The sequence below is a fragment of the Liolophura sinensis genome, chromosome 1, assembly GCF_032854445.1.
Source record: "Liolophura sinensis isolate JHLJ2023 chromosome 1, CUHK_Ljap_v2, whole genome shotgun sequence".
NCBI classification, from domain to species: domain Eukaryota; kingdom Metazoa; phylum Mollusca; class Polyplacophora; order Chitonida; family Chitonidae; genus Liolophura; species Liolophura sinensis.
Window position 1 is genome coordinate 19,063,679 of NC_088295.1, and position 14,242 is coordinate 19,077,920.

General features: G+C 40.2%; 1 protein-coding gene across 3 annotated transcripts in view; it reads right to left on the reverse strand.

Moving 5' to 3' along the window:
* LOC135481797 (calmodulin-A-like) overlaps positions 1 to 7,774 on the reverse strand; it is a 31,189-nt gene extending 23,415 nt beyond the window's left edge. Inside the window, exons 1-2 of one of the 3 annotated variants that reach the window (XM_064761514.1) lie at positions 6,934 to 7,767; positions 3,093 to 3,144 (exon numbers count right to left, since the gene is read on the reverse strand). In XM_064761514.1, the coding sequence (XP_064617584.1) occupies positions 3,093 to 3,144; positions 6,934 to 6,936 (55 nt within the window). In that variant the 5' untranslated portion in view covers positions 6,937 to 7,767. Of the gene's footprint in view, positions 1 to 3,092; positions 3,145 to 6,933 lie in introns of all 3 variants that reach the window. The other 2 variants (XM_064761512.1, XM_064761513.1) reach the window with 2 other exon arrangements.
* Positions 7,775 to 14,242: the final 6,468 nt, after the last annotated feature.

The following is a 14,242-nucleotide window of genomic DNA, read 5'->3' on the forward strand; positions in this document are numbered from 1 at the left end:
CTAGATTTTCACTCGACACGTTTTGTAATTAACTCATCATCAACATTTTCGATTTTGTTGCAAGAAAATCTCTTTTTTGCTAAGCAGCTTGTATCGCCCTATCATATTACTTTAGAGTTGTTTGCATTATATTCATGTACTCCAATATCATTCGAATTAAAACAGTAGCTTACATGCAAACAATTTTTATCCCTTTAAAATATAGTGATGAGTCGAGATTTTGTCTCTGTTAATGTTGCGTTAAACTGCGTCCAAATATTTTATCGCTGGATACATTCATGCCAAATGTCCAACACAGACTAATTTTCTATGATCTCTTAAATCTGATTACAAAAATTCTAAGTAGGTATTTATTTCTTGAGAAAAGTCCACCTAGAGTGCGGTCTTGACGTCGTGTCGGAGGTGAATTCCATATTCAACACTTACACGCGTTAAATCGTGATTGCGAACAGCTGACACAAGGACACCTGCCCCACTTGATGGGAATTCTTTGTATTCCTTACTCATGTAACTCTTATACATGATTATATTGGCGATGACTGATGTGATAAGCGCAGAAACGAAACCTCAAAACTTCCTGTCGCGCTAGCAGCCAAACGACTACATAACCTAGGAACATCATGATATAAATATCTGTAATATATCATATATAATGTGGCTGTCTGATTTTGACTGGAAATATTTTTGTCATTGATATAGCTATGAATCACGTAGCTATAACAGACAATGCCACGCCCTAGAGATTCAGGGACATGTGGCCATCTATAATCCAAACCGAAGCCATTTCTGAATCTAGAACTTCCTGTAAGGATACAAATACCATTATCGACAGGGAAAACATCAATTTTGGCGTATCTAGCCCATATTCACCATGTATCTTGGCTAGAAGAGCCAGTTGTACCACTTGGTGACGCATTTGTTACCAATGATGGCATCGGACTCGATTCTCAGGAGAGTGACATGAAAAAGGCACGGCTGTTTTCAGCACAAAACTATATATGAATCAATTAAATACCCGATCTTATCACGTTAAAACCTGTCTTAAAACCTTGACATCGTCAAAAAAGGCTAGCAACTACATTCGCCATTTTGAAAAAAGCAAATTGAAGCTACCAGTCCTTTTTTACATCAGGTGCGGATGAATATAAAACCTCTTTGTGGGATATAAAATTGTGCAACTGATTGGCTGTAAGGCTGACGTGCTTCGCACTCTCCGGTAGGTAAGATTTATTGGCCGTATTTAACATGCCATTGAAAGGCTTGCAGAATGCCGACAAGTCGTTCACGGCAAACAAAAATCTATCCAGCTTTGAGTTTTTCGAGTTCACTATACAAGGTTAGGATCTTTATCAGATTTATTACAGCGCCCAAATGTTTTCTGGTAGTTTTCCCACCGATTTAATGAACAACAGCGTTCCTCAGGGAGGCGCGCAGACACTTAGGGCGCACTGAGAGCCCGCCATTATCTTATAAAATAATACACATTTTTTTAAAAAGTCTAATGCAATGTCTTAACTTTTTAGGCTTTTAAGGGATTGATGTGCCCGAAGCCTAAAAAGTACGTTTCTGCGTCGTTACATGGGGGAGCTGTCCCTCAGGTTTACAAGTGTACGCTGTTTATTTACACAGCACATCCAAAGAGTTGTTTTCACAAAAAGGCGAGTGTCCGTGAAATCCAGTTAGCAGCCGAGAGCTAGGAAACATGGTAAATCTGACTTGTCAGTCACGTGATGACTCTCAGCCGTATTTATGCATTGACTCAATACGCCGTTTGCTATCGGGCATAACTCATTACGACTCTAAATGAGCTAGCACCTATTTCTTCTTTCATAGGTTGTAATATTTATTTACCAGTAAATAAGGCTTCTTCAATCATGTTTCTGTTTTAACAACCAGATTACATTCGATTAAGAGACAATCCGCAAACCCCAGAGTTTGCCTTTACATCTAGCCATTGCAGTGCATGCGCTCTTCATGTCCTTTCCAGAATGTAAACAGCCGGCACATCACGCGGCGATGTAGCTATTGTCAAGGAAAACACAAATATTATCCTCTAGGCAAGTCAGAGATGCATTCAGACTTTTTTCGCGCATCGTACTATTTGAGATTAGTGGCATCCCCTATTATCACAATGTAGGGAAAATTCTAGAGTTCTGTTTGGTCAGTCAGCCTGGAATAAGCTACCACACACACCAAACACACCAAACACAGCCTAACGTCATGGATTCTTTTTCTGTACACCTATACGGAATCACGTGCGCACGCGCGGGCCGAAATTGCCGATAATGTAGTAGTCAATAACTTTTCTTGTCATCATTTTCAAAAAGAGTTCTAATGATTCACCAGGTAATAACATCACAACAGCAACGACAACATGAGAAAAACTGTCTCGTAACTTCCGTTTGATGCAACTTATAGTGCCTTTGGCTTACAGTGGTGAGAAATAACAAATTTGTTCTGGATAAAACACGTCTGTTTTGATATTAACAGAAACAGGTGCCAGCTACGACTTGGAAGCCACATGCGTGCAAGTCCCGTCGGATTGATTGTAGTCCAGTTTAACGGACAGATAAACTATCTTTCTGTTCTAGGTGTAAGCTTTATGTTGTTTCTTGCATTTCGCAGGTTGAGCGCATGTGTCTCATGTCAAAAATCTATGAAAACTTATCTTCTCTCGATTGTACTGACAACACTTACCGCACTAAAAATAAAAACAGAAAAATAAATCTACGACTTAAACCTGTCGAGTGAATTTAAGAGCATCTTTCATCTGAAGATCTTTACCATAAATGGTTATGGACATCGCTTTTGTATTTCTCCAATCGACGAAATATGATAGTGTATCGCATAAGTTCAGATTAGGAATACAGACCTCGGACTAAATGTATTAAAGTCATGCTGGAATAAACCTTGCACATCACAGATAATCCTTACATCAACATTTTAACCAACAAATATTTTTTCTAGCGTATCATGCAGTATCATGAAAACCCAACTTAATTCCACCTTTTACTAGCAAAAAAACATATCTGAAATATGTTTTATTAAACAATCAACACAGAGAGGTTTCAGGACAGATTTTCTATACTTACCAGCAAGTTGTTCGTCACTTGTGATGATTTCGTGTCCACGTACGATTGTGCCCTGTAAGAGAAAACCAAAGAAGACATACAGAAACAAGCACTTTTGTTCACCACGGGTTGCCAAAGTGCGCGTTTGAGGAGTGTTCCCTTGTTGTTCGTGTTTGGCTGGACAGAAGCTGGAGAAGAATCGACGTGTTGTCTCCTTTAGCAAGAGACCCGATTCGAGCCAACAGACAATTATACATACCTAACAGCTGGTTTATCCTTCATCTTTCCTTAGGCAGCTTACATCCCATACATCTTAACATGGCTTACTTAAACGTTGAGAATGTATGGTCCAAAACAACATAGCTTACCTATGGGGTTGCAAAAATCCCCTTGACACAGGACGTAAGAATATGACACCTTTCATGTTAAATCGAAGCAAGTACTTGTAGATGATAACCTTGAGGGAATCTAGAATAACTCTTGTCTGTCTGTCGTGCTGTCTCATGGAATACCAGACATGGCACCCCAATCACAGCATATTTCGGGTTGGCCACAGAACAAAAGATGATCCACTTAAATACGCAATTATTAAAATGATTTAACCGTACGACTTATACTTATATGCATATTAAACACTTTTCATAAACATTTCAGAACCTTTGATAGAGTAATATTAAAACGGCAACAATTTTAAAAGTACATGCCTGAAAGAGCGTGGCATCAAATGTATGGGATGCTGTGTTCATATGTCTGGTGTGAGGATCTTTGAATCAAGGAAAAGATACAACTGGTTTTAAAATAGTTTTATCAACTATATTTTAAGTCTTACGTTTAAAACAAATTGAATAAATGTAAATTTGACAGGGTTGTCGTTTGTCTACCCCCAAAATCCGACCAGTTCTTTGCCTACACTCTTCTGTTGAGCTTCAAGCGAGGAGATTTACCGGCTAGCATTGCAACGTTGGCAATTTTAAAGTCCTACATATGAATTTACCTACCTTACAAGAGTTTTGTTTTGTAGGTTTGGCCTGTTTTTCATACATGCCACGATTCTAACATAAATATTAAAACATCACTCTCTACAAATAATTGTGTACAAAATATACACAAGAAACATACCACAGGTACACATTAATTTATCCAATTCGCAAACACATTTATATCTCTACCTATTTTAATGTATGCCAACTTGTATGGTACACATATCTGTCTACAGCGTGAGCTGCAGAAACACGTGTACAAAACAGAGCACATTTGCCTTTTTAGAACATGTTATCATTACAACGCAGAATAAAAACATGGTTGTGGCGAGGAGTCCAGTTGGTCATGGTTGGTTTTGAATTGTTAACCTTATTTAAACCTAATGATACAGCCCGCTGGCACGATTGACCTATTCCACATAACCTCCACGTTTTCCAGCATTTTGAGCGCAAGCATTGTGTCACTTAAATTGTCCTTGTCACTTTGGTTCAGCATACCTGTAATGTTAGGATCACGTCACGTAAAAATTCCTGAAAGTCCAATAGTTATGTGATCGTTTTTTCACGTCCCAACAACCCAGGCTGATATTGACTGTCAGCTAAATGGGAATCTGCGTTATGCTAAATAAAACATGGTGTCCTTGTTGAGAAAGTGTCGGTTCTTGTCCGAACTGACCACGTTTCTATCATTATGTAGCCTTACCCAGTGTCTGGGAGCATATACGGAAGAATGATACATACAGTATATTTTTTTTAAAAGCGTCATTTGCAATCTGGCAGATTACTTCTTCAAATGGCAGTATATATTATGAAACAAGCGGGCAACAGGTAACATGTAGCAATGCAATTATGAGTCCTTTTTGAGGGTAAATGCAATACTCAGCAACTGCTTCCGGTTGTCAGTTTGGTATCAATGTCGTGGAACTGGCGAGAAGATTTATGTCAGATTGACAAAGGGAATAATCGGGGGGTTGACTGGCAGGTCAGTAAATATGTCCAAATGAGGAAGCGGTCGGGCTTTTCGATTAATCTTTCAGCAGAGATGCCTGGAAGGGACCTCTCGCAGAAGAGCACACAAGTCTGCTAGCCTTTTGCAACAATCCCGTCCCTCCTCTGGTTTTCTTCACTAAATCATGACTGGCCACAGGCGCACCAGTCCTACCCTTCAATCTTTTCACGATGCTATTTAGGTCCAAACGCTCGCTGCTAGCTGGTCATGTTGTTTTCGTTGGCAGTGTTACTACCACAAATTGTTTCTTCGAGAACAAACGCAAATGGTATAATCTCTGTTTGTTGGAATCCGATCTTCAGCTGGTGGAATGACATCGGATAGTTGGTGGTTCACATTCTGTGCCTTTTTGCACGAAGGGTCTCTTTTGGGAAGTCTGTTTACCATCCAGCATGCACTATTTCTGATTAAATATATTATAATGGGTTGGGTGTCTGGGTAAACATGTAAAAACTTCACTCAGTACAACCGAGATTACCTGGATAAAATCCCCGCTCGGTGCTGGTTCGCTCTCTATCGAACCGATTCAGGAATCTCTCAAGCCTTCCTTGGATACAAATTACTTGCCTGAAGCCCTATCCACCGAGTTATCGGTGTCGTTTTCAACAAGGTTAAGGACGAGCTGCTGACCACGGTTTCCCTCGCTAATTGTCAACAGAGTAGGTGTCTCGAGCATAGAGGGCGTAGGTCTAATGGAGCCTCTTCATAATGTTTCACACTAATTAGTTTTCCCAACTAATCAAGAGCTTTTAACGTCATCCTGCGGTGTGTGGGATTTGTTTTCTATTAAATAGGAGCGGACTTACACAGTCGCCTTAACATTCCATCAGACTCGCGGCAAACACGGAGTTGTGCAATGGAAAAGCAGTGATCGGTGTGTGCTCCTGGGTAGCGCTACGGGGTCACGCCCAACAAGGCCCACATGGCCCACGTGCACCATTCCTTAAACGTTATCGGAAAATTTTATAGAGCTTTGCAGTTTGATTTAATTATTTATTTGATTGGTGTTTTATTGGCGTACTCTTGAGGTTTGAAGAGTGAAGAAATTATTCTTTTTACTTTCAGATAAGGTTAATTAAGGTAAGACGCTTTGTATGGCACATAGACTGACAATTAAGTCCTCTGTATTGGTCATTAAAACAACAGTAGTAGAAGACGTGTGGGTTTTGTAAAGTATGTGATTTAAAAGAAAGGAATCAGTCAGCTGCTTGGCTGGAGGTTTTACATTTATCTTGAAAGCACACGATAAAGTAACAATCAGAAAAATCCAGGGAGTCTTCTGAATTCTCCATTGTCGATCAGTGTTGGATTAAATTGTAGAATAGCTCCGGAAAACAATGACCACAGTGTCTTCTGGTTTGTTCAGATGGTTAAAACGCTGGCAATCAGAGGGGAATCAGACTACTGTCCAACGTGCTCGAAGACAGGTTAGCTGCATGTTTCGGCTGCCAGGTTTGTCAGATACGGGGTGCTGTCAGCAATTTAATTCAGGCACCAAAGTGTCCTCATCCCACAAACCTTACTGCTGTCATATGAGTGTAAAACTATTGAGCGTTGTTGAAGACTAATATAATCGATAAGTACTGAATTGAAGTGGCCATAATTATTCAGCTTTTTGTTTACCTATGAAATTAATATGATATTTAAATAAAAAAGTAAAGGATGGAAGTAAAAACAATCCACAATTTAAAAGCTTGATACTTTATCACGGAAGTGTACTTATAAACAGTTATTGGAAAAAGAAAATTATGTAATCACATCCAACCATTGACCTAGTCATAAATCGTTGTCATTTTCCTTGCAAAATTTTCAGAATATTAAATAGCAGTAAACCATGTAGGAAAATTCGAACCGGTCAGTTATTCATACTCACCATAATATGGACCAGGCGATGCTAGGATTGCAGAACTCTGTTATTTTTCTTGCACACTTTTCTGCTTTGTCAACTCAATGCCTTCTTCTGTCGTAATCCAAATATTAGTCTCTGTGTGCTATTTACATTTCTCAAACCAATATGTGCACTTCCGGCAAGTCATTGTATGGTGTAATACTGGTGTATGGTAAATCCCTTATTGTCAGCCCACAGTTGCAGCAGAGTGCAGGTAAAGCGTAGATAATCGTGCCACAACCAGTCTATGCTTCCTAAAGGGATCGCATCGCTGCGAGGAAAAACTACTGAAAATTGCGTCGTGTCTCAGCAGGGATTTTTTGCACCCCACGTGACGAAGAAGATGAATGAAGGCGGATAAGAGGAGTAGATAGGCAGCGTCGGCTGCTCTCATTCAGCTGGATTCCGTATTCCTGCAATTCGTCTCGGGTTACCGGAGCTTCAGCTTTCCACCAATGCAGCTGGAGAAATGTCATGAATCTGCCGCACTGCGCCACACACACCTCGCCTCCCAACCCTCCTCTGACAATTAGGTCTATGTGAAGACGCCAGATATAGCCATGAGTGGCGGGCTGGGATCCGCTAAGTTACACCCTCGGTCCATCAACGCCCCTCGTCTGGGGAAGTGGCCTTCACCAGAGCTGTCCGATCGGCCAAAATTAGTCAATACAAACTTCACTACTGCTTCTTGACTGTGACAACCTACCACACATTGAAGTCTCATAAGCAAAGAGGTGACAGCGAGATCTTTTATTCCGGAAAAACTTGCTGTGCATTGGTGAGCTGATGAAGGTGTATTTATATTCTCCTAAAAACTGTGTTTCGAGTGTGCTGTGTACTTGTAGTGATTGTCACTGAGAGAGAGAGACTACAAATTGAAGATCTGCAAACGTTTGCTAACGAAACTTGGTTTTGTCCATAAGAGCCTCTTTCATTTTGACTGACATCACTCTTAAGAGATTAAGTCCCCCTGTTTAAAAGGAAAAGTCTTATAAAATATTCAAGAACACCAACACTTCCGTTCGAGGCTACCAGCTACAGTAGTGGCTCGTTGTTACAATTAATACCTTTGCTTCATTTTAACCATAATCAATGGTCAGAGAGCATGACGCGGAAAGGTGTTTTCAGGTCAGGAAAACCTGGAAAACGGCGGTCTGTTCCTGAGTATTTCCGTCCTCGATCAATCCAGAGAGTTGACCGTTACATTCTACCATCGATCTACACTCTCGGGTTGCCGTCGGTCGTCAGCTTAGTCCAGCGGGGAAGCGAGCTTTATTCCCCCTGAACACCAAACACCGCTCAGGCTTTCGCAAGAATCAAAGCCAGTTTCATCTGTGTTCACTAACCATCGATTACACCTAAATATATCGGGTTATTAACTCCGTTTGAGAGCCATCAACGTTCAGCCCGTGGTACTGGTCCACGTTCTGTTTTCCCAGCATCCGCAGGTAATTCCGTGTGGGTTTTCAAAGCGCGATAAAGGAAGGCACCAGCTAATGCCTGCTTGAGGTTGATTAGCAACATTACTTCCCTGTTGTGATTTCGGAAATGGAAATACACTACGCAACCTTCACTAATGACGCCATTACCAAGCAATGTGTGAGATCAGTATTTGCAATCCATAAAGGCAGAATAAAATAAACTTTTTCAACTCTAATAAGGGACAGGTTAAAATGAAATCTGCGCCACTTCTCCGAAAAACTATATCCACAACGAAAAAATCCGAAACAGAGATAAATGCATTCAAAGATCTGAATTTTAAGGCAGGTTATAAGGGTCACATTGCTGGTGTTGGAATGCCGATGACCGCCACAAGTTCTTCCCTTTTGCCCTTTTGCCCTTCTGCATGTATTTATGGTCAGAATAGCTCTCTATGTTCATAATAATGCACGTTATATAATACATTTCAGAAGACTTTTGTCAATAGAAAAAGGTATAGGTCTTTTCCTTTAGGTATATTTTAAATAATTTGAATCATTAGGTGCTTACTTGAGTAAGTGATAACCTTGCTGGCTGAGATCGTTGCAATGACTGTTTTGGTTATAGGACGTTTGCACGCTGATTCTTTACTGTGGAGCAAATGCACCAACCACAATCTGAGGTCTTTCCTGTTTTGGGCGTTTTCAGTACTTCAGCAATTTGTGACTTAAGCCTTAAGTTGCTTGATTAATACGAACCCTGACTCGCAGCTACCTTCACGCCCTTAACCATTGAGGTCATGTGTTCGAATCCAACTCTCGCTGTTTCCAGTGTTATGTAGAGTCTTGCCAGGTATACACGGTGAAGGTCAGTGTTTTACTTCGGGCACACCGGTTTCCTCCGTCCAGTAGTCTGGCCGCCGTCATTACTTAAAAACTCTTAAGCTGGGTGTTAAACACCAGTTAAATAAATAATAATTTCTGAGAGTACGTTCAAACGCTAAACAAATGTCATGAGGTATCATTAATACTTTTCCGGGTATCAGTTTAGACAAAACGGGTGATAGATTATTTCAAGCAATAGACGCCAAGGAATTATTTTGTTCAGCTTGTCAGTGATCAATCATTTATTCAAACTTCCAAAGTAATTACAGTTAGGAGATGATCAGCCTCAGTTTCTTGTCAGACTCTCGTTTTTGTAATATCGTCATTAGCACTATGCGTACGGAAAATGACCTAAAATATATCCATTACGGAGGCACTCATTTTGATACATGTACATATTTTGAGAAATATTGCATGTGATATACAACTCTGAGGTAAATTTACACCGTAAAGCATCTCCCGTGCAGACAGTATTTGTTCATTATCAATCGTAAATGAAGCCTCATTCTCAGTGTTTTGTGATATGTATATATACTGTTTGTTGCACACCTCCGGATATAAACAATGTTAACAAACAACACGTGTCACTGGATGATAATGCCGTTGATCCGTTCCCAGATAAGGCTATTTTTGACAAACCTTCAGAGTTTGTTTAACAAACATACACGAGGTGCTTGACCCCGCGTCTGCCATCCCCTTTCTTCTTTGTGTATGATAGTAATCAACAATAACACTAAGCTTGTTTCCAGTGCGACTTGACCACATTCCTGACTGCGCGGTCAGTACACTGAGCAGACGGCTACCAGTACACCGAGCGGACAGGTACCTGTACATTGAGCAGACGGTTACCAGAACACCGAGCAGACAGGTACCTGTACACTGAGCAGACGGCTACCAGTACACCGAGCGGACAACTTCCAGTACACCGAGCGGACAGCTACCAGTACACCGAGTAGACAGCTACCAGTACACGGACAGCTACGCTCCGTATCAAACTTGTATAAGACACAGAGGCTTTTACAAGGTGATTTTTTTTCAAATCTCAGTTTAAGTCTGACCTGGGAAGGAAGATGTGATCCGTGTAAATGGTTAGGGTGATGTTCGGTTGGTGTTAAATCAGAGTTAGTGAATATGTGTTTAGACTAACAACCACTGCGCGCAGAAGCCGACTTTACTAGAATCATCTCCGAAGCGGCCGTGATAAATGGTCGTAAATAAAAACGGAACATATCACTGCAGGAAAATGTAATTAGCAAACAACGCACATGCGCAGACAATGTACATGTCCTAAAACAAGCCACATAAACAAATACAATTTATGCAAGAGCAATATATACGCATAAAAGCCTTATGTACGAACACTGTACATGCACAGTCACAGTGTGCAACAATGTTTCAAATGCACTATACAACAGTTTAAGAATGTACATCAACAAACATGATTTTACACACCTATACACTGAAGGTATGCCAGCTTTATATGTACGCTGTACACATTTACACAAAAAATGTTTTCAAAGCACGACTAGTCTGTACATACACACGCATTACTGACACACGGGTACAGTACATATGCAACTTCGTACACACAGTATTAAGCACTACTACTATTCACAAACACTATATAGACATTGTATATGGAAAACAATAATTTCAAAGCGGAACGTATGCAAACAACTCGTGAATGAATATAAACAAATTGCATAAACAAACTTGGCACAAACATTGATCATATACAATCATTTAAACGCGCCTAGGCAATTTCATAGATGTACTAAACCAATGGACATATATGAGCGTGGAACATGCACAAACGTGGAGCATACAAGCTGTGAGACCCAAATTCGTAAATTAGTCGTAAGTTCGAAACCCATGTACACTATATAGGTTTAACACTGAAAACAAACATGGGCTCTTACGTTACAGTCTAACATATTACGTCCTTAGATTGATTTAACTATAAGCCTCTGCATGTAATAACTAGCACTAGAACCTTTGAGGTTTCGACATAGGATTCAACACCAGAGAGGTTTATACGATAAGACAGTGCAAATTTCAAAATCCCGACACACTTCTGAAAATTTTCAAATCAGAAGTATTAAAATTGGTCGAAGCGCTCACGAAAGTTACATGGCCATAGAAGATATGGTGACAACCAGCCGAAAATGCACTCTCGCTCAGAAACGCCAGTTTTGGTTGAACTGAGGCATCTGTTTCAGCAGTGTTTAACCCTGTGCTCAAGAATTTTCAGAAAGCTGCATTTGTTGTACAGTGATTTTCCCCACTTCTAATATAGACAAAGATATTTCTGCGTGACTAGAGTAGGCCACGGTATCCCTTTCCATATTATCACCTATACATCGCTAACAAGAATATACACTCGCCTCAACGCATGTTTGAAGGTTTGTCGCGCTTGTCACAGGAAAAGAGGAGTACAACAGAAATGAAAAAGAAGTGGCTTTTCGAAGGTGTCAGCAGCTGTCAGTCACAGCCATAGTCAGTTTCGCTTCTTACTAGGTATGAACTATTATGATCGCAACTTACACACTACATGACAGTCCTTTATGAAGAAGGTGCCAACTAATGGGGCAAATTTTCCTGTACAATGGCGACTGTATGAGTCCATGCAGGACTGATCGTTGTCCTCTTATAGATCATGAGTGACCAGTTTGGTCACAAAATGTCATCGCCAAGACAGGAATGAAAAATAGATTATACAGCTTACACCAGAATGATTTAAGTCTGGAAATATTCGCAAAGTGACAAGTCCTTGACCAATGAGGTCACGTGTTGGGATACACTGCCCACAATTCATCAGGAGGTTATCGAGTAGATCTCTCAATTCCAATGGTTTTCTTCTGGGTCTCCCCTCCATATTTCTTCCATCCATTACACTGACCACCGACCAGTGAACAATTCTTGACTACGGCGTAAGACAGCAACAAGGTAAATGCTGTATCGCTATTTACTCCATTTCACTCTCTTTAAGAGACTAGTCAACGCTGAACGCAACAACACCTCCTGGATCTGCATACCCCATCAACACTATGTACGTTTTCTTCCCGCTTGGGTCGATGTCATGTTCCATTTCCAGTAACACGATCCAGTCGTCAGGAGTCTGTTCCTGCTTTGTGGTAGTATCTGGTTTGTGTCATCAGTACCACTGAATACGTGAAGGTTTACTATCGTAGCTTGCGATTGCAAGTTACTTTGTGGTTTCTGTGGATGTTATTTGCACCAGAAAGTATGTCAAAGGCAAGAAAATCTGTTTCTCACTAATCGTCCTCCATTAATCGCTGTTAAAACCAGTCCAAAGGCTCCATTTAGAGCTTAAGGCTCCAGTGCAGATAAGCCTGTTAGACTGATGATTGTTACTGTGTTCCCAAAATAAACTCCCAAAGAGATGGTAGGCATATCAGAGGCCATTCCAAGATGTACGTAAAATACAGGAAGGGAAGGAAAAGCTAGATTAAAGAGTACCCACCCCACCCTCTATTCCGAAACTATTCCATCGCTCCTCATACCCGAATTATTCTGACAAATTAAATAACAACAGCTATGATGTAATGTAAATCATGAGTATATTCAAGTAATTGTGTATATTTGGACCCTTGTTACCTATATTTTTACATCTACAGTATCCTCGGATATGGTAACCCTGGGTCCTAATTTAGTTTGATTGTGTATGAGAATATCCACATCGCTCTGCAGAAAATGTTAGACAGCAAGCTCTCTCTTATGAAAAGATGATATCATATTGCAATGTAGACTCAAAGGCAAACTGATCTTCTTTCAAGTGTTCTTTGCTTCTTGATTCCGAAGAAAAACAGACGAATGGATTTTGTATGTATGAGTAGCTTGCCAGTCACCTGCGATACACACTGAAAAAGCATTCAACTCTCGGTTTCAAAGATTTCAAGATGTTGATGAGATATGTAAACTAGAACGATATCTATATTTACCGTCTGAAGGAAAATCCTTTGTTCATGGTTATCTTTTGTTTTGCTGAGATGAACAGTGGGCAAGTGCATGTGGAGGGAATTTACTATTGTCCACAGAACAACAGAATATTTCTGCATTTCATGTATAAGTAATGATTCGTTCTTGAGTTTTGTTTTGTAACCTGGATTTATATGCAGTATTTATTATTCATCATGTCATGTGGTTTTCTCTGCTTGTGATTTTTGCTTTTACTATCCTTGTATTAACACTTCAATTTGTTGATCACTTATCTTCACGTGGTCTTATTTAATGAGCTGTGGAGCTTGAACGAAAGCCTTTGATCGTAAAACACCGTAGGAAGCAGACGTTGAGACACGCAAAGCGGGATTTGAAACTGATGTATGTTTTAGCGCACTCCTCAGGCAGAAGTTGTGCTAGGCACGAAAGCGTAATGCCACAAGCTACACACTAAACAAATTCATTCGATTCTCGTGTAATGGAATTTTCAGAAGGCGAATAAACACATATTACGTATTGTCTTCATGTAGGAATACATGCTAATGAGAACTCCGTTTTGACAAATACTTATTTGATGTTAATAATGTAGAAGTAAAATGGAATACAGCAATCGTATGTGAAAATTCTACACTGACATATCTCTAAAAATACATTGCTATACCATATATATTTTATACATAGTCAACTATATCATTTCTATAATCCAGGTACGCGTACGTGGGAAGGTCTGGCATCAACTTGCGGATGGTCATGGGTTTCCCCCGGGCTCTGCCCGGTTTCCTCCCACAATAATGTTGGCCGCCGTCGTATAAGTGAAATATTCTTGAGTACGGTGTAAAACACCAATCAAATAAATAAATAAATAATCCAGGAACGCAGCTTAGAGTCTGCTATTATTCATTCATAGGAGGACAGGTTAAATTAAATTATTCTTCAAGGAACACATTAACGTTTCATTAACACACAAAAGGACGGGAAGAGGGAACGTGAGAGGAGCTGGGAGAAAAGGATGGGGAGAGAAAACGAGAGAG